This window comes from Penicillium verhagenii (genome assembly GCF_028828195.1).
Source record: "Penicillium verhagenii strain IBT 33310 chromosome Unknown utg000007l_segment0_segment0, whole genome shotgun sequence".
Lineage (NCBI taxonomy): Eukaryota > Fungi > Ascomycota > Eurotiomycetes > Eurotiales > Aspergillaceae > Penicillium > Penicillium verhagenii.
The window spans coordinates 2,224,556-2,247,856 of record NW_026643171.1 but is presented as its reverse complement, the minus strand read 5'-3'; the positions used below and the strand labels follow the sequence as shown (position 1 = coordinate 2,247,856).

At 47.1% G+C, this 23,301-nt stretch overlaps 4 protein-coding genes across 4 annotated transcripts; 3 read left to right on the top strand and 1 right to left on the bottom strand.

The window, feature by feature from the left end:
• Nucleotides 1-971: 971 nt before the first annotated feature.
• On the top strand, nt 972-2,381 carry N7466_007511 (Gfo/Idh/MocA family protein; the record flags this gene model as incomplete). Its single annotated transcript, XM_057166900.1, has 1 exon — nt 972-2,381. The coding sequence occupies one exon, from the start codon at nt 972-974 to the stop codon at nt 2,379-2,381; it is 1,410 nt and encodes a 469-aa protein (XP_057019941.1).
• A 356-nt stretch (nt 2,382-2,737) lies between these two features.
• On the bottom strand, nt 2,738-4,847 carry N7466_007510 (signal recognition particle subunit SRP72; the record flags this gene model as incomplete). Its single annotated transcript, XM_057166899.1, has 4 exons — nt 2,738-3,938; nt 3,995-4,139; nt 4,192-4,459; nt 4,527-4,847. The coding sequence occupies 4 exons, from the start codon at nt 4,845-4,847 to the stop codon at nt 2,738-2,740; spliced, it is 1,935 nt and encodes a 644-aa protein (XP_057019940.1).
• A 2,205-nt stretch (nt 4,848-7,052) lies between these two features.
• On the top strand, nt 7,053-8,448 carry N7466_007509 (glycosyltransferase family 31 protein; the record flags this gene model as incomplete). The annotated part of the gene is made up of 2 exons (XM_057166898.1): nt 7,053-7,636; nt 7,689-8,448. The coding sequence occupies 2 exons, from the start codon at nt 7,053-7,055 to the stop codon at nt 8,446-8,448; spliced, it is 1,344 nt and encodes a 447-aa protein (XP_057019939.1).
• Nucleotides 8,449-14,825: 6,377 nt separating this feature from the next.
• Nucleotides 14,826-16,286, top strand: N7466_007508 (putative C2H2 finger domain protein; the record flags this gene model as incomplete). The annotated part of the gene is made up of 3 exons (XM_057166897.1): nt 14,826-15,225; nt 15,287-15,426; nt 15,513-16,286. 3 exons carry the CDS (start codon nt 14,826-14,828, stop codon nt 16,284-16,286), a joined length of 1,314 nt encoding a protein of 437 aa, XP_057019938.1.
• Between the last annotated feature and the right edge of the window lie 7,015 nt (nt 16,287-23,301).

The following is a 23,301-nucleotide window of genomic DNA, read 5'->3' as shown; positions in this document are numbered from 1 at the left end:
GACTTAGAAAACAAGGCAATGACTGAGATCTAATGTCGATCTCGTTCGTGAAAACGTAACTTGTTCCAAAAATTTTGATTCTTTTTTGTCTTTTCAAATGTTACATAGCCTTTACATGGCATCTTCCCTGAGGTAAAGTAAGTGGATGCCTAATGCAATCTTTTCCACTTCAATTATAACTCAGGTACTATAGATCAAGGTCGATTTGAATTGGATGAGTATTTCGATGTTAGTATATTTAGTAACTATGCAAACTCCAAACTCTATACAAATTCGAACTCTACTAGGCTTTGTACAGATGAGATGTTTCTGTTATTGCATTTCATTTTTAATGATGCCCAGGTGCCTATGAAATCCACGTACTCCACTCCATTGGCCCATTTTCTCCCTGCATTCTTTTACCAACCAATTCGCTTTTCTAATATCACATCGTGCAAGATCGACGCAAGGGTAGCTTTCACTCCGATTTCCCGGATTTGACGGATCGGCCCCAAAGAAGGATTCCCCTCAACCATGGCTACATTCTACCATTCTACCATTGATTGGAAGCCGCCATCCGACTTGGTGACTCCCCTGAACTGCTGACCTGAAAGAGATTGAAGGCACTGATGTCACTAGCAGGCATGTTGGAATGGCTAACCTGTTCATTTGAATAGCATTCTTTTCTGATTCATCAGCATCTCAGCATGTATAAGAGTCCACGCCCCGTACCTTGGTCTTAATCAAATCTATATTTACTTTTGTGGTAAATCTAGATCTATGAAATCGGGTACACAACAAATTTCCAGGTTCTCTTCATACTTCAGACACCTCACATCACTTTCGTCCAAGCTGAACTTACTATATCACCCTCCTTCCTTCCCTTCTCGCTTCCCTCTTTCCTTTCGTCGCATTTCCGTCACCATTTTCGTCTCCAACTAAACCTTGAACCACCCTTTCATACATCCTTCCAGTCAATATCTACTGCGATCATGTCGATTCTCCGCCTAGGCATCCTAGGCGCATCAGAAAATGTCCAAACGATCATCATCCCAATCCTCGCCAGCCCAGCTCTCAAAACCCTATTCAATCCCATCATCATCTACGCTGCAAGCGAAGGCACTGCAAAGCAATGCCAAGCAGAGTTTAATATCTCCGAATACACCACCAACGCTTCAGAAGTCATATCCCACCCAGAAGTAGACGTGGTGCTGAACCTCCTCCCCTTCGAATACCACGAAGAATACACCATCGACGCTCTCAGGACCGGTAAACATGTCATGGTCGAGGTCCCACTCACCATGAGCATCCCCGCCCTACACCGCATCCGCAAAGCAATCGGCGAAGGCAAGGCCTACCGTTCAGGCCTTGCTAACAACACCGCCCTAGGCCCGCCAAAGATTTTCGTCGGTTGCGCCCGTCGCTACGCACCTTGCTTTGTCGATGTCTTTAAACAGGAACTCGCCAGCCTGGACCGCGTGTACTATGCACGGTGCCGCAATATCTCGGGTCCCTTGCGTGTCCCTACCCCCGAGCACCCACCAGCCGCCAGGACAAACGGAAACGGGACTGTTTCCAACGGCATGACCAACGGACATACTAATGGCAATGGTACTGTGAACGGATACACCGATTGCAACGCTACCAACTGCACCTACGTTGCTGATAACGTAACGCCAGTCACAAGCGACCAGCGCTTCAACGCCCTCCTAGGCGGCATCTTCAATGATGAAGACCTCACGCCCGAGCGCGCGGCTTTCTGTCGCTTCCTTGGCGGCATGGGCTGCCATGATCTCTCCCTGATGCGCGAGTCACTGGGACTCCCCGACGCAGTCGCCAACGTATCGATCACAGACCCGTTCTACTCCGCGATCTTCCACTACGAGGATTCACTCGGTATCTGTGCCTCTTCGGGTGAGGCGCACCCGTTCACCGTGCTGTATGAAACGGGCGTGGACTCTGTCCCACGAAGCGACGCGCATCTCACTGTTTATGGAGCGACGAAGACGATTTCTGTCGAATATGATTTCCCCATTTCGGCGGAACTGGCGGCCAATGCGGGGGCGGGGGCAGGACAAATTAAGGTTGTTGTTGAAGAAAGGGAGCTTGGTAATGGCAAAGAAAATATGAATGGGAATGGGAATGGGAATGGGAATGGATATTGCGATGGATTCGGCTCTCATCCTCGCGTTAAGAGAACTGAGTTTGTTAGCTCAATTGCTGAAGCGTATGAGCGACAGTTCCGGGTTATGCACAACTATCTTACTGATGGGGATTCTGCGGGGACTGGATTTGAGCCCAAGACGACGACAAATGATGCGGTGATGGATCTGCGGTTGCTCAATATGATCTTTGCCCATTATGATCGGCAGTGTGGGACAATTCGGACTCCTTTGGGTTGAATAAAAGTGGTGTTTTTGAGCGTTCGGGTTCTGGTTTTGCTTATCTTGTGAATGGTATACCCATGGCTCAGTGCACGATTTTCATCGAGGGCTCAGCCTCGGATCGTGTATGTATGCAAAAGCTGTTCGTCTTTCGTCTTTCGTCTTTCTATTTTTTTCTTTTCTTTTCTTCTACCGGCATCAGAATGATAGCAATTAGCGACGATTTTATGATATGCAAGATGGCAATTACACCCTAATTCGATTTGGAGTTTTTGATCTCATCTTTTTCATGCACAAATACCATAGATATAAGTTTGCTGCAACCAGCAATGCATTGTACCCTAAAGGTAACCCCAGATATGATATCGATACAACTAACGCTTCCCCTTCTTCTTCTTATTCTTGTTACCACCTACTACTACGGGAGCACTCTGCTGCTGCGAAGCAGGCTCGCCGAGCTTCTCAGACACAACACCACCCTGTGTACGTTCCGCGGCACGCTGCTTCCCCTTCCGGCCCTTGGGTCTGTATGAGGATCGGTCACGCAGCGGCAACCAGCGTTCCGGATCGGCCTTCTTCGCAGGGTCAAAGTCCTTGGGTAGACGAGATTTGCGTACCCGCTTTGTGGCACGGTCCTCCTTGCCTGTCGCGGTGCGCTTACGGGCCCCAGCGAATGCAGCCGCGGCAGCGGCAGATGTGGCCGAAGGAGCAATACCGGCTGACTCCAGGGCAGAGATGTCAATCTCAGCGATTAAATCATTGACGGCTGGCAGTTGGTTAAGCTGCGATTCCACTTGGGAGTAGTCCGAGGTGGCCTTTGAGGCGACGTATCCAGCAATGGCAGCACGGTCGTTCGAATCTTGTTGGTATAGAGACTTGAACAGATCACCTGCTGTGGCCAGATCGGCTGGACTGTCGGAGTGGAGAAGGGACTTTGCTGCAGCACGTAGGAGAGAGGTAGGAGCCTCGGGCTTGTTGCGCCAGTGAGCGGCGGCTTGTGCGAGAAGTGAGCGAATCTGGAGCTTTCGGCCCTCAAGCTGGTACAGAGATACGAGCATACTGAGGAGACCGGGGTTGAAGCGGGCATCTTGATCGGCCTCGGAGATGGATTCTTCCAGGCTCTTAAGTGAACGCTCGACGGCTGTGATGGCGGAGGTGGTGTTGCCAGCATTGACGTACAACTGGACGACAGTCAAAAGAAGACCCAGGTCCTTAGGTCGGCGTTCCAGCAAAGGGAGAATTTGCTTCAGGCCCTTAGAGCCGGTCTCTCCCTGTGCATGGGCTGCGGCGTTGTAGACGGAGAGAAGGTTTGTGCTAGCTTCGGTGGAGGGGCAAGGGCTTTTTGAGATGCCCTTGGCTGTTGATCGAATCATACCATCGTATTTTTGGACGAGAAGATTCGTTGCGTGTGAGTTGCCGGTCAAAGTATTGTCCTGGAAAGCGAACAAACGGTCGTTGTTCGTAGCATCGGGGGTTTCATGGAGTGCCTTATACAACAAGTACGGGTTGACTGCAGTCTTGCGGGCGAGGACGATGTTGTTTCGAGCAATTTTCTTTGTGGAGAGTTCAGGAATGCTAATAAAGAAAGATTAGTTTTCATCTCTCGATCCACGTAAGCAGCTTTGACATACTCCTCCACCGATATTTCTTTAAGAAGAGACTCGGCCTCCTCTGTCTTGCCTTGCCGAATCAAGACATAGAGGTATTGCACCGCGATCGGAAGCAACTCTGCAACTCTATCTTCAGGGGAAAGTTCTTCTGACGTTTGGCAGATATCTGGAGGAACGTCAGTCTTCAATTCCAACAACAGTGCAAGAAATAAACCCACTCTTCGCCCGATTCAAGAGCACTTCTCCTTGAGCAAATTGTCCCTTGGCAATGTTCAAGCAAGCGGCGTTGTACGCTGTTTCAAAAGACTCCAAATCCTCTCTCGATGGCCGCTCATGGCGTACATGTTCTGGCTCTCCATGCCACTGCAGCTGGGCATCAGTAGCCCATGAGTTGATACTCAAATCATTCTCTTCTCCGTGGTTTGACTCCTTAGACAGATTCTCATAGATATCGGCGGCGCGACGGAATTTCTCAGCGCGGTAGCTCTAAATCGAAAGTAAATGTCAGCGTTTAGCCAATGAGTTGTTCAGATTAAGAAGTGATGCATCATACCACTTGAGCCTCGAGGTGACTAGCACCTCTGCTGGCACTGGCCTGGGTCACAGCAGCCATTGCCTCCTCCAGCCTAGCGCATTTGTAGAGCGCATACGCATGTTCCAGGCCGGCTTGCTTCTTAAGAGCATCGCCTCCGGCCTCCAACACACGCAGAGCATCTTCGTATCGGTCGAGCTTCAATAGTGCAATAACTTTGATATGTTGGGTGTTCAGGTCGGATTTGGACTTGGTGAGAGCTGCATTGCAGGACTGGAGGACCTCTTCGTGATCGTCAATCGATGCCTGCTGCAATAGCGAGCTTAGCGACTGCGCAACCATAACGGGTTTGCGCGGGGGGTAACGGGGATTCCGGTGGAATTGAAAAGGTCTGGTATTGTCTCCACAAGGAGGTTCAAGTGATCAGAGTTCGGGGGCTAGACAATCCAATTCGATATGTTGTCTGATCCACCTCCACAAGACCAGAGTGTGCGGAAATGGTGTTTCCCCATTTGGAAGTCCTGCGTAGTGGGGTTGAACACCCCGCCGTATATATCACGTGATACGGTTTCATAAACTTAAGCCCAAGGGAAGTTGTGTTTTTCCAACAACCAAAATTTGTGGATAAGTAGCTCTATTCCAAGGCTGTCGTTTGGAATAGATCAAAATCATTATTGGCCTTGCAATGCTCCCGGGTTCGACTTAAGACATGTTCTAGTAGCATTTTGTGCACTGCAGTCTGCCTCGGCTCTTCGTACGCAGTTCACTTTGGTATAATTTTAGATAAAGACATATCTGATGTGAATCAATTGAGATTTGAATAGTTCTCGAGAATACGACTGTAAAGGCGTAGCGTCCAAGCCTTAACCAACTTGAAGGCATCAATACTTATCTACTAGTAGGTAATAAGTGGGGCCAATACGACCGTGAGGTCCGTGACACTCCTGATGTTGGATTTTTTCAGACCAGTATTCATAACTACATGTAAATGAAATGGTGGAACAGAAAAGATCAATCGATCGATCACAGTTGATAACATGAGTGAATACTAGTAGTTACATACTTTTGGCTCAGCGATGTGATCTGTGTACCTGCAGCCTCCCTGTTAGGGGTTGACTTTAAAAGTAGATTGCTGACATCGAATTCCAGGTCTAGATCTTTGACTACAATAAACACCAAAGAGTCAAATTGGCCGAGTAATTTATATCAACATAAATAATCGAACCCACCTGCCGGCTATAGAGACCCTGTATGTGCATCAAGAAGGCTGTGCACACTTCATTCTTAAGGGGCCAGACTGGGGCCGGCCAATGTATCCACCCCAATGGCCCACGATGGTCATGCTAGTGCAAGTTAAGCGGGTTGAACTAATAACTAACATACTCCATAAAGACCCTGAAAATCTTGCCTTCTACATAAATCCCCAGGGAGAATTACATTCATCCCGTGGGAAGCTTTAGCGACAACATTGATAATTAAGCATCTGGGATTCGAGAGTAGAGTAGATCATCGACAGGGGGTGATCGCCATGTCTATTCACCCAATGTTCCCTGGGAAAATGTTATAGCCGGGAATCTCAAGGGTCTTTACTCTGGACAAAGAATCTCTCGGCTTTAGCAGGAATTTGGCGTGTTCCGGTCGGGCATGCACAATAATCCGCAACACAACCCTCGTCGCAAAGTCGGATGACCATCGTTAGCCATGGCATGGATCCTTCAAGATAAGTACACAGACACCTGCACCACACAGACCATATCCAAGCAAGGCAGTGGTCTACAATGACGCGTGGACGTGGAGACTCCGTGCGGAAGACGGCGAGTCAGGGACCATCGTTGTCTCGGAAGTCTTGGCATAGCATTGAGGAGATCTGAAGCGCCAATCCGCGTGCAGGATGGCTTCCGATTGCTGTCTGGTCTCCTTTGAAAAAGAACGATAACCTGTAAATCCAAGAGCTTGGCTGTGGCACTTGGTACTGTTATGTAATTGGACTCAAGTCCAAAAGGACAAAAGGACTTGAGAGCTCAAGAAAGATAACAGAGAGAAGAAAAAGAAAAATCCACAACACGTGAGGAGAGCGACGTCATCAGGTCGAATGGCTTGATTCGGTAAAGAAAATATGCAAAAATCCCCCCAAAAATCCCAAAACGCCCCCCCTTAATGGCAATTAAACTTGCCTCTTTTGGGGAAACCATGGAACCACGATCGTCCCCCTGTGCCGTCTTTCACTACCGTAGAACCCGGTTAGATTTTTGCTTCTCTCTCTATCACCTCTCTCCTGTTCTCGTATATATTCTACACCTACTCTGTAGGACCCTTGTTGTCATTCCGCGCGTGTTCTCCGCAATGTGGATGCTAAACCGGTGACTCTTTACCCCAAATTGCTTCGTACGAAGATAGGAATCCCCGGACTCCCGAATCCCCGAATACCCCCCACACGAAAACGCGAAAAACCATACCTCCACGGACTCTGAAAGGAGGTGAATTATATAAGAGATGTTATTCCAATCACGCGAAGGCTTAATTCCGGCCTCTTGGGCCTGGAAGAAAATGATGCGATTCGTTATCATTTTTCTTGCCATCGCAACATTCGCCGTTATATTATGGCCCTCCTCCGGTAGCGTCAGCCTTCCATTGCACGCCCAATCCAACATCACCATCTCTTCGAAAGTCAAATGTGACCCCGATGTTGATAGGTTACGAAGAATGGACGTCGCCAAATTGGCCAAATACACCCGGCGCGAAATTATCGCTGAATTCTCTCTGGACGATTTGCCCATGACCCAGCAGGTTGACTTACCCATGATGGACCAGAAGGTGAACCCTCCCAAGCCGGGAGCGACACCGGGCGCCATGGACGGCTGCACTGTTCCCACCCCCTTGACCATCACCGTCCCTCAACCCCCAAAGCTTCCGGACGCATCGCACATCGACTTTGGAGTCGCGACCACCGTCTCCCGATTGAACGAGTCCCTGGATCAATTCGTGCACTGGGCTGGCTACACACGCACGCGAATCTTTGCGCTGATCGAGCCCGATGAGTCTGGTCTTGGAGTTCAGAGTGTTCGCGCCAAAGCGGACGCAATGGGAATCAACCTCATTATTACAGAGGCGGAAGATGACTACCTGCACCGGTACTTTGCTTTGATTCCTCTGTTGGAGGCCAATCTGCGCGAGTCCACAAAGTGGGCCTGCATCATCGATGACGACACCTTTTTCCCCCTCGATGCCCGCACTAGTGGATGCGCTAGGCGCCTACGACCACACCAAGCCCATGTACATCGGCGGACTGTCAGAGGGTGTTCCGCAGATCGCGGTATTTGGCCTAATCGCGTTCGGAGGCGCAGGCGTCTTCTTGTCGCGACCATTGCTCTCGGATTTGACCGCTGTATATGACGAGTGTGAGCAAATGACTTTCACCGGTGACCGTCGTATTGCGCAGTGTATATACCAGTACACCACCACCCGCATGACGGTGGACCACCGTTTCCACCAGCTCGACCTGATGAGAGACGCTTCTGGATTCTTTGAGTCTGGTCGTGAGCTTCCGCTCTCCGTGCACCACTGGAAATCTTGGTTCCAGGCCGATATCCCCAAGCTCAGCGTCATTTCCGAGCTATGTGGACCCACTTGTCTGCTTCGCCGATGGAAGTTCAGCGATGGATGGATGTTGACCAATGGCTTCTCCGTTGTTAAGTATGGTTGGATGCCAGGGCCCAATGACCTCAGCATGGAAATGACATGGGAACCACACAACGGTGCCAACTCTGATTCCTACCTCCACGAGCTCGGCCCATTGCGTCACAAAGACGATGAGAAAGTGAGCTATCTGCTTGTGGACTCCGCTGTCGATGAGAACGGCGGCGTTTCTCAATGGTATATCAAACGCGATGCGAATGATGGCGATGAGATCCTGGAGCTCTCATGGCGGAAACAGCAGATTTAGGTTGGATACCCATGTACTAGACTTTTGTGTTATTTTCTGCTGTTCTATTTTTCTTGCATAGGCTTACTCGGCAACGGATGCTCGAGTGGCTTTTGGATCACCACGTCTCTTTTCCGGCCAGAAGCCCTTTCATTGGTTTCTTGCCTACTCTGCTTCATTTTTCTGGCGCTTGGTCCTGGGCATACCTGCCTTTTTGGTCTATAGACTGGTGTTTCACCTTTATACGTGTTTCATTTCTCCGTGGTAATATATGCCGGGGGGATATTCGCCCTAATGTGACAAGGAATATATGGATTTTGTGTTTTCTAAACTGTTTTGTATATAAATACATACGAATCCATAAGTAAATGATCTACAATGTTTCCAACACTAGAAAGAATATCTCCTCAAGTGCTGCTCAAATGTTTCCAAAGTTTCTCCAGCACTTGAGTGCATGCATAGTTGATACCTAAACTGATCTCTGTAGGTAGGTACCTACATAGTCATCTCCCTGCTTTCATATGTAAGGTTCAAATGTTCCCCATATATCCAAGGCAGCTAGCTACCTCGGAGACACCCATAGTTATCCATGGACGGTATGTCATCACGAGTACGAAAATCCGGTTTTTAACCTCCAGATGTCGGGAACGTCTGTAGTTATATGTGAATTTCAATGTTAGACAAGTAGGGCAATGAAATCTACGAGCCGGACATAGTTGAGGCCAAAAGAAATATGCTGTTATCAATACTACTTTGGTTCAAATGTTTCCAGAGGTCACATTGATGCATTGCTCACTATTGGTCTTTATCCCAATGTTGGCTTTTTTAGATTGCATCCTGGGTACTTCCAAGGTTGGCAAGTATTTAATGTTTATACATATCCGATCTTTTATGTAATACTCATTGATGTATACCTACTTGTCTGTTCAATGTTTCCAAGACTGGAAGGTTCAAATTATTATATCTGAGATAGGTGCACGTACACGGGCCAAAAAAATCAGGATACCGAACATTTGAACAACCTTGGAACACACCTGAGTAGCTATCAATTGATAGCACCAGTTGACTTCGAAATACATAGACGAGACCACATGTGCATGCTACAATTCCGTAAGGCCGGACTAGAGGTACCTACTAGGTACGTACTAGCGACCAATATTTGTAAATTCCGAAGTTACACACACGCAAGATAATTCACTTGATGAATATATGTATGGATCCAGATTCTACCTAAGCATTATGTTGACGGTTCTGCCAACATTGAATGTTGTCAATGTTTAACGTGTGTACCAATACCCGGATTCATCAAACATCAGAACCCCGTGATACGCTGTTTCTTACTATGCGCAGATATCGGGTCACGACGAATTCGTCATCTTTTCTTTGAAAGAGAAGGTAAACATCTTTGGTGTTATCGACGGATATCTGTCTAACCTTAAAAAATTCCACTGTGATACACGGAGATTTCATTGGAAGCTAATTGTAGTATAAAAAGTCTAGATAACGATTATCTGTGTCTTATTTTCCAGGTAAAGTTTGTGTTATCAAGGTTTAAATCAATGCTCCCACCTGCCAAAATAGGCATAGGCTGATATGATTTCATCTGTGCATGTGCAACGGTTCTGCAAAGTATGGACATCTGGAGTAATCAGCTACCCCCGCCTAGGTATATACCTACTACAATTAATTCAAGTTTCGGCAGATTATCAAGAAGTCCACGAGTGTCACCCTCCTGCAGATCTTCCGTCTCAACATATCTAGCTACATATGCACTCAATCTGACAGCCGTCGGTATCCGTCGGCAATTCCCACCTGGGCAACCCTTGGACCTCCCTCCATCAAGGCACAGATGTTGCAGCGGTAGGTGCGGCTGTATCAGAATCTTCCACCTGGGCCAAGTTCAAAGGATCATCGGAAGCATGGCATGCATGTGCACACGTGCTTGCAAGATTTGAGCCAACCTTGGAACATTCCAATGCTGATTATGCAGCAAGCCGATATATTGGTTTTCAACCTTGGTTCCCACAACCCCATACATACCAGGTATCTGGTGCCCTTCGACCCGTGCCCAGGTGAACTAACGATTTTCAAGCAATGAATGAATATATCTCCGAGCCGGGTTTAGCTCGATCAAACGCTCGGATGGATTTCGGATCAATTGATCGAATCATTTTTCAATGTAAGCGACGAGGCCGAGTAGCAAGCTCCACCTGGTGATTCTAACAACAAAGTGGGAAATGATCAAGGCCAGGTGGGAATCCGAGAAAGCCAAAAACGACATGATGAACATGTCCACTGCAGCCAGTGCGGAGCACAAGATAGCTCGAAAATGGCAGGTGAGATCCCCCTATGGCGTCGTCGGTGGCGGCATCTACCGCGCGAAACGCAGTAATTGCTTCATTTCCTTTTTTGCCTAGGACTATGATAGAACCGCTTAGCGCAGGGTGTGGACTCTTGAATGCCCACTTAGGGGGATCTCATGTCGCCCAAAAAGGAGATCATTCTCACCAAGAAAAATGCGTGAAATGAGCAGGTGTTGATCGATCCGAACTATTTATTTAGTTATTACGATGGGCCCGTAGACTAAGGAACCGCGTGGGCCAGTGCACGCGATTTCCCCAGTGACATCATGTGTTTTCCATTAAATAGAATTCAATCATTGGTCATAGCGCTGCCCGTTGGCTTGGTACCTTTTTTTTTCTCTCCTTTCTGTTCCCGGTTTCACCGTGGTTTCCAAAACCTTGGATTCAATTCTTTTCTTGGCTATACTGGAGATATTGGGCTTTAGAAAAAGTCTCCTGGAAATCAAACAGGTCGTTTTACAAAAGTCAGGGGTTACGACTCCTGTTCTACTAATAGAAATCTATGGAGCCTAGCGTGGACTTGATACACCAAGACACGTCTCAGCCACAACCATGTGGGAATGGCTCCGTGCTGGACAGCCAATGATCACCGTGTGGCCTTCAGCCATATCTGTGCTTCAGGAAATCAAGTAACGGCCTTTGATTAGGTGGAAGGCTATTGGTTGGACACGAACTTGAGACATATATCCGTCCTCTTGTGGGGGGAATCAAAATGGAAAATAAATAAAATAAAATAAAATAGCAAAGGTGGCGATAATCCCAGAAAAGGGCTTCATGGAAAGAGGCGGATAGCGGATGGCTGCAGCAGAAGCATAATCTCCGCAACTCGCCGCAGGTCCGGAGGAACTGGAAGGCGTCGTCACGGTCAGGGGTCAGAAGGATCAGCACAAAGCGTTGTCAATAAGAAAAGCAGAGTAGAGCAAGTAGACCAATGATAGCATAGTAGCATAGTTTACTAGTCACTTAATCATTCCCAGTCTTCCCAGTCTTCCCTTGGCTGCATGTACTCTTTGTCCCCCTTTCGGGCAGCTTATTTTTCTCTGCGGCAGGAGTCGGGCACTAAAGCTGATTATTTTCGAGTCTCTCTGGCCAACCAAAGGGGGAAATAAGAAAAACAGATTACGGAGTGAACAAAAAAAAAACACGAAAATAAAAAATCAAAAAAAATAAAGAAATAAAGAAATAAAGAAAAACAAGACTTCCGAAACTCGATGAATCATATTACCAAGGACAGAAATCGGATAGCCATTGAGATTGGAGGGCTCGGACCTCATTGTAGCCGTGCAGAATGGAGTCCAAGGCAAACGGGCGCTCCATTTTCACTTCCACGGCTTCCATGATCCTTCGAAATGCCTTCGAAATGCCTTCTGGAAGGCCGCCAGAAGGTCAGGAGAAGGCTTGGCAAGCCAATCCGGAGCGATCCTTCAGGCCGTCGTCCCCATCTGTGTGGCTATGGAGTGGAGCCTTGCGTAGAGGCTGAATCCGGCCGGAGCCCTCTAGTGGCCCCGGAAAGGAAAAGGGGCAAATGGATGAGACGGGGGGTAATTACCGATGCAGCTTCAGGGGTCTCCACCGCCATGGATCGTCGTCAAGAACCCGGATAGGGCTTTTCACGCCGGAGTTCCGAAGAAATGCAGAAAAGAAAGGGTCAAGAAGGAGAAGGAGATGAAGAAAGGGTGGGTTGTACAAGTCTAGGCTTTCCATGACCGTGTATAGGTGCAACGAGCCACACCGTGCCCCGTGTGTACTCCGCGTACAGTTCCTCATGAAAAGCGGGAAAGTGGAAAAGTGAGAAACTGCGAAGGGAAATACTTCCGAAAGATTCGAAACCTTCTAGAAGGAAGTACTAGCTCTGAATTAGCCTTCGCCCATGTTCGGGTAGCAATAGTGGGAACAGACTATCGAGATGGGAATCCCTTTTTCTCCAAAGCTTCTCCATTTGCACATCAAAAGTTTAGGGTTGACTCGTGTCGCACCATTCGAAAGAATGAAAATGAAAAATAAAAGGAAATAAAATAAAAATAAAAATAAAAATAAAAAAGGCATGAGAAAAGAGAGTTCCGGTTTCTTCCCCCTTTTTTATCTTTTTATCTGAATGTTTCTCAAGGACTCTATAACAACAAAAGCCTCATAAACAGTTCATCCAGCTATACATGTTACTTTTGGCTTAGGGGGCTAAAAGCTCGTATTGCTGTCATCCCCCTTGGACATCGGGGAGGAGGTCCACATCTGATCCCTCTCCAGAGTCTGCGTCATCTGAAGCCTCGATCCATAAACTTTGTTCTTGCATATTCGTTTCACACTAAAGTCCACGGAACAATGGAGGAAAAGACGATCTGTAGTCCGTAAGAATACTACTTAGAACAGTGCTCTATTACTACCAGTTGACGTAGAATTTCTGAATCAGATCGACATGACTATTTGCTATCCACTTCTTCTTCCATACCCGATGGAGTTTTTTTTTTTGTGAATATTATGTTTTTTTTTTTTTTTGCTGTACAGGAAAAAGCGCACGTTGTGGATCCGGGATGCTGACGGGCCTTCTGGTGCCGCCCTGTTTCCTTCTAGCGCACTTCGCTGGGAACTAGAGGAAACTAGTACGGGCCAAAGTCTATGGGCTACGATGCAGGGCCTTATTTCTTTATTGTTAATTCTTTTGGGAAAAAAGGGTTAGAGAAAAAAAAAAAGAGAAAAAAGGAGGTACAGAAGTTTATCATAATCATTCTTACAAAGATATTTGCTGTATAATTCAAGTACTCGAGGGGTTTTTGTCTATACAGAATGATATATGGACTTCTCACCTAAGATAGAAAAAAAAAAGATAAAAGATACAAAAAAAAAGCAATTACCAAAGCCAAAAACAAAAGGCATTAGATCGTAATGAAAACAAATTGCATCAAGTGGGACTTGAAGTAAATAATGATGTTATGCTCTCTTTCATTTCAACCTTTACTGAAGTGGCACCTACCACACCTAATATTAATCCATTAAACCTTTTCCCTTTTCCCTTCCCCTTTCTCGTTTACTTTTTATTCTTTGCTTTTCCCTTCCCTACATTCTTCATTTTGAGAAACATTTTTTCCAACCTTTCCTTCTCCCCATCTCCTCCTTTACGTGATTAACGTAAATAAGAAAGAAAAAAAAAAATCCCGTTCGTGTCCCTTGGATGACGTGACCCTTACAATCTCCCCTCGGTGCACACTGCGCTGGACACCCTCGTGCGCGCATTTGCTCCAACTTGCCTTGGGTATCAGCTTCGTCTTGATCCTGCTGGTTTTTGCCGTCTTTGGCGGCACCACACCCGCGTTACCGTTTCTCTTCCTTGATGGTCGAATATCGGAGGCCCGTGGACAAAGCCAGGGCAAGATTGGATCAAATGGGCAACACGGAGCCACCAATCCACCACTATCCATGAACTCTGAACTGACCGTGCTTATTTCTGATAGGATTACTACCCATTTCCCCCTCCCTTAACTACCTCCCCCTCACGACGATCTCCACCACCAATTATACCCTCCGCATCTAGCCGGTTACCTTGCCTGGTCTGAATTCCATCTCATCACGAAGTAGTCTCTGCACGAGACAAGACGACAATTACGATCTTTTATCCTTTGGAACCGGGAACCCGGCTCAAGTACAGAACCTCGAGAGTCGAGGCCCACATACGCAGGATCCACCAGTGAACGAACTTTGGCGGTTCCACTGTGAAACAGCATCAACATCTCGCTGAGATTCTTTCGAGGGAAAAAAACACGCGTCCATCCTTGCCTCTTCGCGTTTCCCTACAAACCCAACCAGGTCCACGATTGTGGAATCTACAGTCGGTTCACATCGAGAAACAAACCACTCATTCGGCCTTATCCTTATTTTCCGCGCAAATCCACCGACTCGGTGCATGACTCAGTAGTCATCAGTTCCTTGTCATCTTCGAATATACAGAAATCTGAACCGCACGGAAGGACGGTTGCACCAGAAAGGACGACCTTTGCGCTGTCCTTGACCTCGGTCTTTTTCAGCTGATCGGTGGGTCGGGTCATGGACTTCACGACTATCCTAAATCGGAAGAACTCTGCCGCCGCTGCCGCCGCCGCCGCAGAAGCACAATTACACCAACAATATCTTCAGGGTGCGCACATGAACCAACATACACAATCTATGAAGCCTGAACCAGGCGCCTCCGACAATCCCGTCAACGCATACCCTCCTCACGGCGTTCCAATGGATCAGGGGCTCGCGGAAACATTTTATTACGCCCAACCTCAAGGTTCCACGCCGCGGAATATGGGTTATGTCCCCGGTGGATATGCTGGAGATCCTCAGGTGCAGCAAGCACCGATTCCTTTGGAGAGAACCGGGGCTGAGGCTCCACCGAAGACCTTCCATTGTTCAACATGCAACAAGGGGTTTGCTCGACGCAGCGATCTCGCACGACACGGTATGTATTTCCTAGCGGACCATTGAGGCCTATCAGTCGGCTAACCTTGGGATGTTTGCAGAGCGCATCCACACCGGAGTCAGGCCACATGCCTGCGATTGGCCTGGATGTGGAAAGCAGTTCATTCAACGCTCAGCATTAACGGTCCACTCCCGGGTTCACACCGGAGAGAAGCCCCATATGTGCGAGCGATGTGGCAAGGTTCGTTTCCACCTTTCACTTCTGCTCTTTTCCACCCTCCCTTTGTTTCTTGGAATCTTCAATACTTACGAATCTTTTTTGTTTAGCCATTCAGTGACTCCTCCTCACTTGCCAGGCATCGTCGCATCCACTCCGGGAAACGACCCTACAAATGCCCGTACGCGAACTGTCAGAAGACATTCACCCGACGCACGACTTTGACCCGCCACCAAAATCATCATACTGGGACGATCGAGGAAGCCGCCGCGGAGACCGAGGCCAACCTGCGTCAGAACAAGGAACGTCGTGGCCCTGGCGAGGGAATGTTCCCGGATCATCACTCAATGGGCTCCACTCCGTCCCCCGGCCAGCATCCATCCATGTCGCCTGGGGGTGATCTGCCACCCTTGAACATGCACCGCTCTGCCAGTGATTATTACATGGGTAGTGCTCCGATCCCAGCTCATGTGCGAGGAGACTTTTCTCAGGCGAGTCCCCGTGCTTCTCCGACAGCGACATCACCTTCACTTTCGAGCTACGGTAGCGCACCTCACGCCCGGCCTCCTATGACCTCGCATCCGTACGCTCCTCCTCAACCGCTGGAACCGCCAGCCAACAATGACCATCGGCCGAATAGTGTCAATGGAAGTCCCCATATGACCAGTTTGGGTTGGGCCTCTCCATCCCATGGCAGTATGCCTTCACCTGGTTCAACCAACGACTTTGGTTACCCCGAACCCAGTGCACCCGCATACCCGACCTCCATGCCTCCACACATGTACTTCCCAAACTCTACCATCCGCCGACCCAATAGCACCGAGCCAGATAACTATGAAAACAAGGCTCGGTTAGGGGACCACACCTGGTCTACACCGGTATAGTACGAGCCACAGAGATCTCGTTCATATATACCAACCATATTTTTTTCCTATGTTTTCCTTTGTTCTTCCCTTTGTTCAAACTATTTCATTGCATCATCTCCTTGATTCCCATGGAAACAAAGCCACTTTCCATCGTTTGTCGATTCCAATGCTATATTGCTTATTTCTTTTATTTTGGGGTGCATGTTGATTTTTTTTGTATCCATATACTCAGGGAGTCATCTATCCCTATGGAGTCGGACTGTCTGATCGTGTTGCAGGTCCAAGGGCCTTTTTTTCCATTTTATCTTCAGGGTTGTCATCCCCATTGCTTTCGCCATTTTTTTCTTTTGAGTTTTGATTGCTTGCGGATGACACGAGACACGACCTGACGAGGAACAGCATAGAAAGAGCGTGGGATTCGCCTTTTTTTTCACGGGGCTAACATTGTATCGGTTGGGAAACAGGCACTGGGGTTCTATTTGTGTTTTTGGAATTTATTTTTCTTTTTATTGCTTGGGAGAGCCGTCATACGGTGTCTGGAATCTATCTGGGTCTGATCGGGGTTCTTAGGTGGTTTCGCATATTTCCTATCGTCCTTCGTTTGCTTCTTGCGATTGCATATCAGCTTAATTTGTGTTGTTTTCTTCATTGCTTTTGCTTTCTCTTTGTTACTTGCCCCCTGCTCGCTTTTTTGTTATCTTGTCATCTCTCTTTGTTTTTGGCTTTCTCGCGTCGAATACCACTGTAAACGAGGTCGACTATCTAGCGATCCTATTTCTGTATCATAGTGTTGTCATAGAATTGTGTCAATTCAACCTATATCGATTGATATGCCACGGAGATATCTAGATAGTCCCAGTCTCGTCTTCAAAACCCTAGCAGTAGAACATCCATGGAGAAGGGAACTCTTGGAAATGTTCTCTCTAGTCCTCTTCAATGTTACTATGTACGTATTGGTGTTAGTACGTAGTTAGAGTAGCATGTCTAAAGACAAGGGCACTGGAGTATAGGCCCCGCCATGAACAACCATCTATTCCCCGAAGCCAAACCAACCCTGGAAACCACGCACATCAGACGATCAATTCAAAAGATGACCTGACCTTGTCCGCAGCTGATCAAATCAAATCAAATCAAATCGAGTCTCCCCGCAACAAAGCAATACAGGGCAACACAAACGCCAGTTGAACCAACCAAACCAAGCCCCGGTATTCAATCCTGTGTATGTGACCAGATCAGTCGAAATCCCCCGTGTAACATTCCACTGTCGGCTGCCTCCTCACATTCAGGAATCAGTACTTACCCATGCTCGGTGCTTACTTACACCCATGAAGTGCAGTTGGACAAGTACAATACGTCTCGTACGTTACTCCGTATCTTACAGGATCCATTCTAGATACCTGTCTCTCTCCCGCATCCTCGATGTCCAGATGTTAGGTACTACTGCATGTTGTACTTCGTACTATCTACCTTACCCATTGGCAGGTATGTACATAGGCCAATCCAATACTCATACTCATTGACCTAGCACTTCAGACTACCTAAGTACAATGTACCCCGTACAGCAGACAATATTCCCCATAAAAGCACATACTATTCCCCATACTATGCATGTGCCTCAAGACTACCGTATATAGGGTGACGCAGGTGGCATCACAAAGCCGGGCCGTGGCTTGACGATCATGTTCATCATATCCTCCATCGAAGGAAGGGGGCGGCGACCCGGTGTAACTAACGGATCTCAAGCTACTGTGCGGAGTACAGGATCATGGGATATGAAGAAGATCCGATCCGTATGGATCCAACCAACATGGGAAAGCAAGCAAGTATGTACTTGTACAAGACGGAAGACAAGTAACATTGAACAGAACATCGAAAGTCATTTACTAGTATTTCATTAAAATTACCTACACATGACCCCGGTAAATTTCCCGGCCATTCAAAGAAGAAAAAAACAGCCCTCGTGATTCGATTCAAAAGAAAAAAAAAGCCAAAAGCCAAAGCCACAAGGGAAAAAAAGAAAATAAAAAAGCAAAGAAAAAACAGGGGAGCTGAATGGATGCTGATCGCGATCGCATTAACCCGGCATCCTAGCAAATCAATTTCTTTCGCCTTGAAATGATTGGCCCTTGAAATGATTGGCCCTTGAAATGATTGGCCCCAAGCTCCCAGCTTACTGACCGGTAGGAAGAATTCCTGCAAGGGCCGGCCTTGACTTTGTCACGGAGCATGCAAGAGGACCTGGTTAGCGAGCGGGAAAGACTGGTAGGGACAATTTTTTTTCTGGGGTTTCCTTTGACAGAGCCCAGGCAATCTGCCTACATATGGTTACATACGTGCACGGAGTACTATGTACATGTGTATGGACTTTGTATTTTTGGGGGGAACATTTGAATGTGAGTGGCTATGCGCTGCATGATTGGAAGGATCGGGAAAAGCAAGACGAAATTGAAATGAAAGGCGAGGCAAGGTTTTCCGCGTGTAGATCGCACGAGGCGCACGACGTGGCTCAGGGACATTTTGGACCAGTCTGATTCGTGAGGATGTCTGATCGGGCCAAAACATGACAGTGTTGGATCCGTGCTTTGCCTTGCTTGGCCAGGTGGCCGGGTGCTCTGGGAAGAGCCCTCATGTGTTGAAACGTACTAGGTAGTTGCTTCCAGGGTTCTGTTTCCATGTACATAATGTATGTATTCTATATTTAAAATGGTCGGGAGGATGGCTGGTAAGGGTTGTCATCTTCCAGGCGTTTGAATAAAGAAAGGATCAACATTTATTTCAAATGTTGAAGGTTGAGAAACTACTAACTAACTAGTTACATGTACATACTGCTTACGGAGAAGTTACATACTGTAAGTACATAACGGCAAAATTTACATAGTGTAGTAGTAGGTACATACATGTAGGATTTGATTTGATCTGATCTGATCTCTCGCTCTAATTTGCTGGTCCTTGAGCTGTGGCGAATGATCACCACTTGGATTGAACGATGATCATTTGCATGTTTTGATTTTACGAGGCGAAGAAGAGGGAATAAACAAATAACGAGAGAAAGGTAAGAGAAAAACGAAAGAAAACGAAATGCCCCAAATTCCAAGCAAGCTTGACCTGGGTCCAATCTGCAGGAATTAGGGTTGTTGCATGCGCGGTGAAACTGATCCAGATCCACGTTCAGGGCTGGACTGGACTGGGTGGCTGGATAGCCTCGTTTCAGGCACATTTCCCCCCATTTGCCTTTCAGACATTCTCCAGAGCTACAGCCTCAGTACTGAGTACGTATGTACAGTGGAGTAAATTTTGAATTTTAATTCATTTGTCCTTTCTCTGCGTCTGATAGAAAGTACCTTAGTAGAGACGGAGAATCGAATACTCCGTACAGAGATAAAGTCAAAAGACATTACTAGATATGGAACACCACTTCCTATCAGTCAACTGGGTTAGTCTGGTAATACTCGACCGTGTCTGAAAGTCCCAGCCTCTCAGGATCATCAAAGGCTGGCTTTGTTCTAGTGCTTCGTATTGGTATTGGTGGCTCTCGTATTTAATTCCCAAGTGCCAGGTGTGGCGTAGTCACCGAACCTACCTTAATCTTGCAGGGTCTGTCCCGGGCGCCTTGACCAGAATCTACGGAGTTAGTTACCAGTTGATTTCAAAAAATAAAAATTGTCCAGGTAAATCAATCAAGCTCAGCCTCAGTTCCTCGGGTGCATGGATGCGGCGACGCCGGAATCTGCACCACCGCCACACTTGTGTCCGATTTGACGACTGTAATCTGGGCATGTACGGTCAGCATTGCTGATTTCCATGTATTTGGTGATGTTGGCGGCCTGGATTCAAGCTACATAACTCCCTTAGCCTTGGATCCGGTTTTGCTGCACTAATTGCGGCTGTGGTTAGTGCTGTACTATTCTGGTTGCTGCGCTGCTACCCTGTGTCAATCCTTGGACGTAAAGGGCTAGACTGTCAAGGGGATAAGGGGCCCTGGCTTCTTGATAAGGATTATGGGTACTTTGTACGGCAAAGGAATGTGTTGATGACTGTTCACGGTACGGAGTAATTGAAATTGAAACTGAAATTGCGTTTGAAATTATTTGGGGCTCTGAAATTTGACGTGAGGTTATTCGTACCAGGACGTGGGATCTGGGCGTCGAAAAAAAAAAAAAAGAGAACTTGAATCATTTGGCAAGATTCCGGAATCGCCAAGTCAACAACACCTACATCGGAAGTTCACTGCTACGAATCCTCCTCGTCAAGCCGCAAGCTTTCAAACATTGAATGGTGCGGAGTAGTTTCCCAAGCTCTTTCTTCACCTGCCTGAACGGTCCCCCTTGCCCCGACCCACATCAACAAGTGTCCGCGTGCGCTCCACAGTGTGATATAGCGGTCAAAGGCTCAAACAGCCCCGTGGTATTATTATTCTTGTGTTCGGTTTCGGGATCACGGCGGGCGAAATTGTCGCAGGATAGTGCAAACGGAGATGAGTTGTTCGTAGTCCGTTTGAGAAGGGTAGGGAATGGCGAAGATGGGGAGAGGAGAGACGCAACTTGACGGCAAGTGACTCGAAGGCGTAGATTTGCGTATAGAGGGGACTCGGTGGGTCGAAGTTGGGTGGATATAGGGAAGATTTTGGGGGTTGATTTGAAAATCGAGACATTGAGAATACCGAGTCAACTATTCCATAACATATAGGCAACATTGAACAACTCCTTGGTAGTCTCTGTTTAATTAGTTGCACTGCATAGTCTCCAAGTCCTGATAGCAGGAATGGGGGGGAGAGATCATATTGAAATCTCTCCAATGGCATTGCAGTGGACCTTTGAACTGTCAGTAAGCTTTGGGACCCCACACATGGTTTCCGGGTGAACCTGGAGCGCGGGTTAGACGATTCAAATAACAAAGTCGCCAATGGCCCTGCAGGATTTTGGGAATAGCCAGTGTATTTATTATTAAATATTGGCTTCCCCTGTCTCAGCTGGGGAGACTATAGGCTGGTAGTCCGAGTCCACTTGTGCAGCAAGGGGATCCACGGGCATGCTCCTCTCGGGCCAAGTCCACGGAGATAGTAGGGTCTGGGCATTTTTTTTTTACCCATGTAACTTTGGGAGCTGTAATTGAGAGAAGGGGGTAAGGAGTTCAGAGAATAAAAACCGGTTCTGAAGAATGAATCAAATACAATTTCATTCAAGGTAGTAAGTCCACAAATGAAGAGAGTAGGTTCGGCTCCGATGTCAGAGTCAGGGCCCATGCATGAACGGAGGCCCGTCGTGCAACGGAGTACGCCAATCAAATGGGGATTTCTCGGATCGGGGGATTTTTCCTGTATTGATTTTGATTTCAAATGTTGAATTATTTTTATTATTTTTATTTTTATTATTTTTATTTTTATTTTTACACATTACACTATCTTTTGAACAGAGTCTGTCTTATTCTACAGAGTCATTGGGGGAGGGGAACTGATTGTTACAAAGTGCCCTTTGTGTACTCAGGTGTAGGACCTTATTACTCCGTAACCAGTTGGCCCCATGGTAGTAGCGAAGCGTCGGGAAATTCCAAATGTTACACACTCGTCATCCGACTTGGTATCCGTGCCTGCGTGCATGAACGAGGGGCAAAAAAGCCAAGGTACGCTTTGTACTGGAGAGATAATGTACCTACCTTTAGTGCCAGTACTGCAGGAAACATTCCTCCAGCACGTACATGTACATCCGGGTGATCGGCCGTCATGGATTTACTTGTGCGGATCTCTTCCCTGGTATGTTCCATACCTTCAGCCCAGGCCAAAAAAGACCATTAGTAGATGTCCAAGGTTTCTCGCCCAAGGTGCCCTCTTCAGTTTAATGCCTTATACTACATATGCCCTTGATTCTTGGTGTAATACAAGTTACTACGGGTCCCGGCCACACCCGTAAAGACAGTCTCCGCTTGGAGAGGGGGAAATAAAGTGGAAACCGGAAGTAAAACAATCTGGACTCGGGTAGCCCCATCTTCTATTGGCTTTTTCTTTTCCTTCTCTCGTCTCTTTTCCCTTTTATTATTGCCCGCGGATGGCGCTTTCTCCTCACCGTGTACCACCAAAGTGGAGAGAGTTGTAAGGCTAAGTCCCGGAAATCTACTTTTAATATGTCCTTCCACGGTTTAGTTTACTTTTTGGTTTTTCTTTTTTTTATTATCTTGTCAGTTGCTCTGTAATACCAGTCACTGCTACCCAAGGCACCTAAAGGCATAAATACCTAAAGTATTATACTTGGCTAAAACATCGGCGTTAGGAGTCGGCTGCGCTTAGTTGGCACTGCCAATGTCCGTGCTGGGCGTACAGCGTTACAACCTCCCTTTAGACTGAGTTCGGAGAGAAGGGAACTTAAAAAAATAAAGCGAAAGAAACAACAAATCAACAAGAAAAGACAAGAGTAAAAGAAATAAATAGATGAATGTGAGAAAGGATAGTCTCCTTTTTTTCTTGTTCTCCCGTCTATAGACTCTCTCAAAGCCGTTTCATAATGGATCAGTGGAGAACATACCAAAGGGGAAAGGAAAGAGAGAGCGAAAAAAAACCTGCAAAGATTCTATTTAGGTATACTAGTACTCCGTACTAAATCCAACAAGTTCTAAGTAATCGGGTATTCTGCAGTTAAATAATGAGATTTTTAATGATTTTAATATACGTGCATCTGCTATTAAAAAGAAAATTAAATTCAAAATCGGGGTTCTGTAAAATACGTAATCTATACCGTTACTGAATTTACCAATCGCCCCGTCAGCTTTCTCCTCCCCACTCTCCGCTTCGCCTTGCTCGCCCTCTCTCTCCTCACGCTTTCCCTCTCGATTTCTTCTACACTCTCACTTTGACTTCCACTGTCATTCACTACCTCCCTATTCACTTTCTAATACCACTCACTCTCACATCCCTGCCACAATCAACCCCGATCATATGGCGGATGGTGTTGCCTCACTCCGTGCAGTTGGCCGCCTGACCTGCAGCTCTCACGCTGCCATCCGACCCTGCTCACAACCTCAACCTCGAGCCCTCCTCATTCAA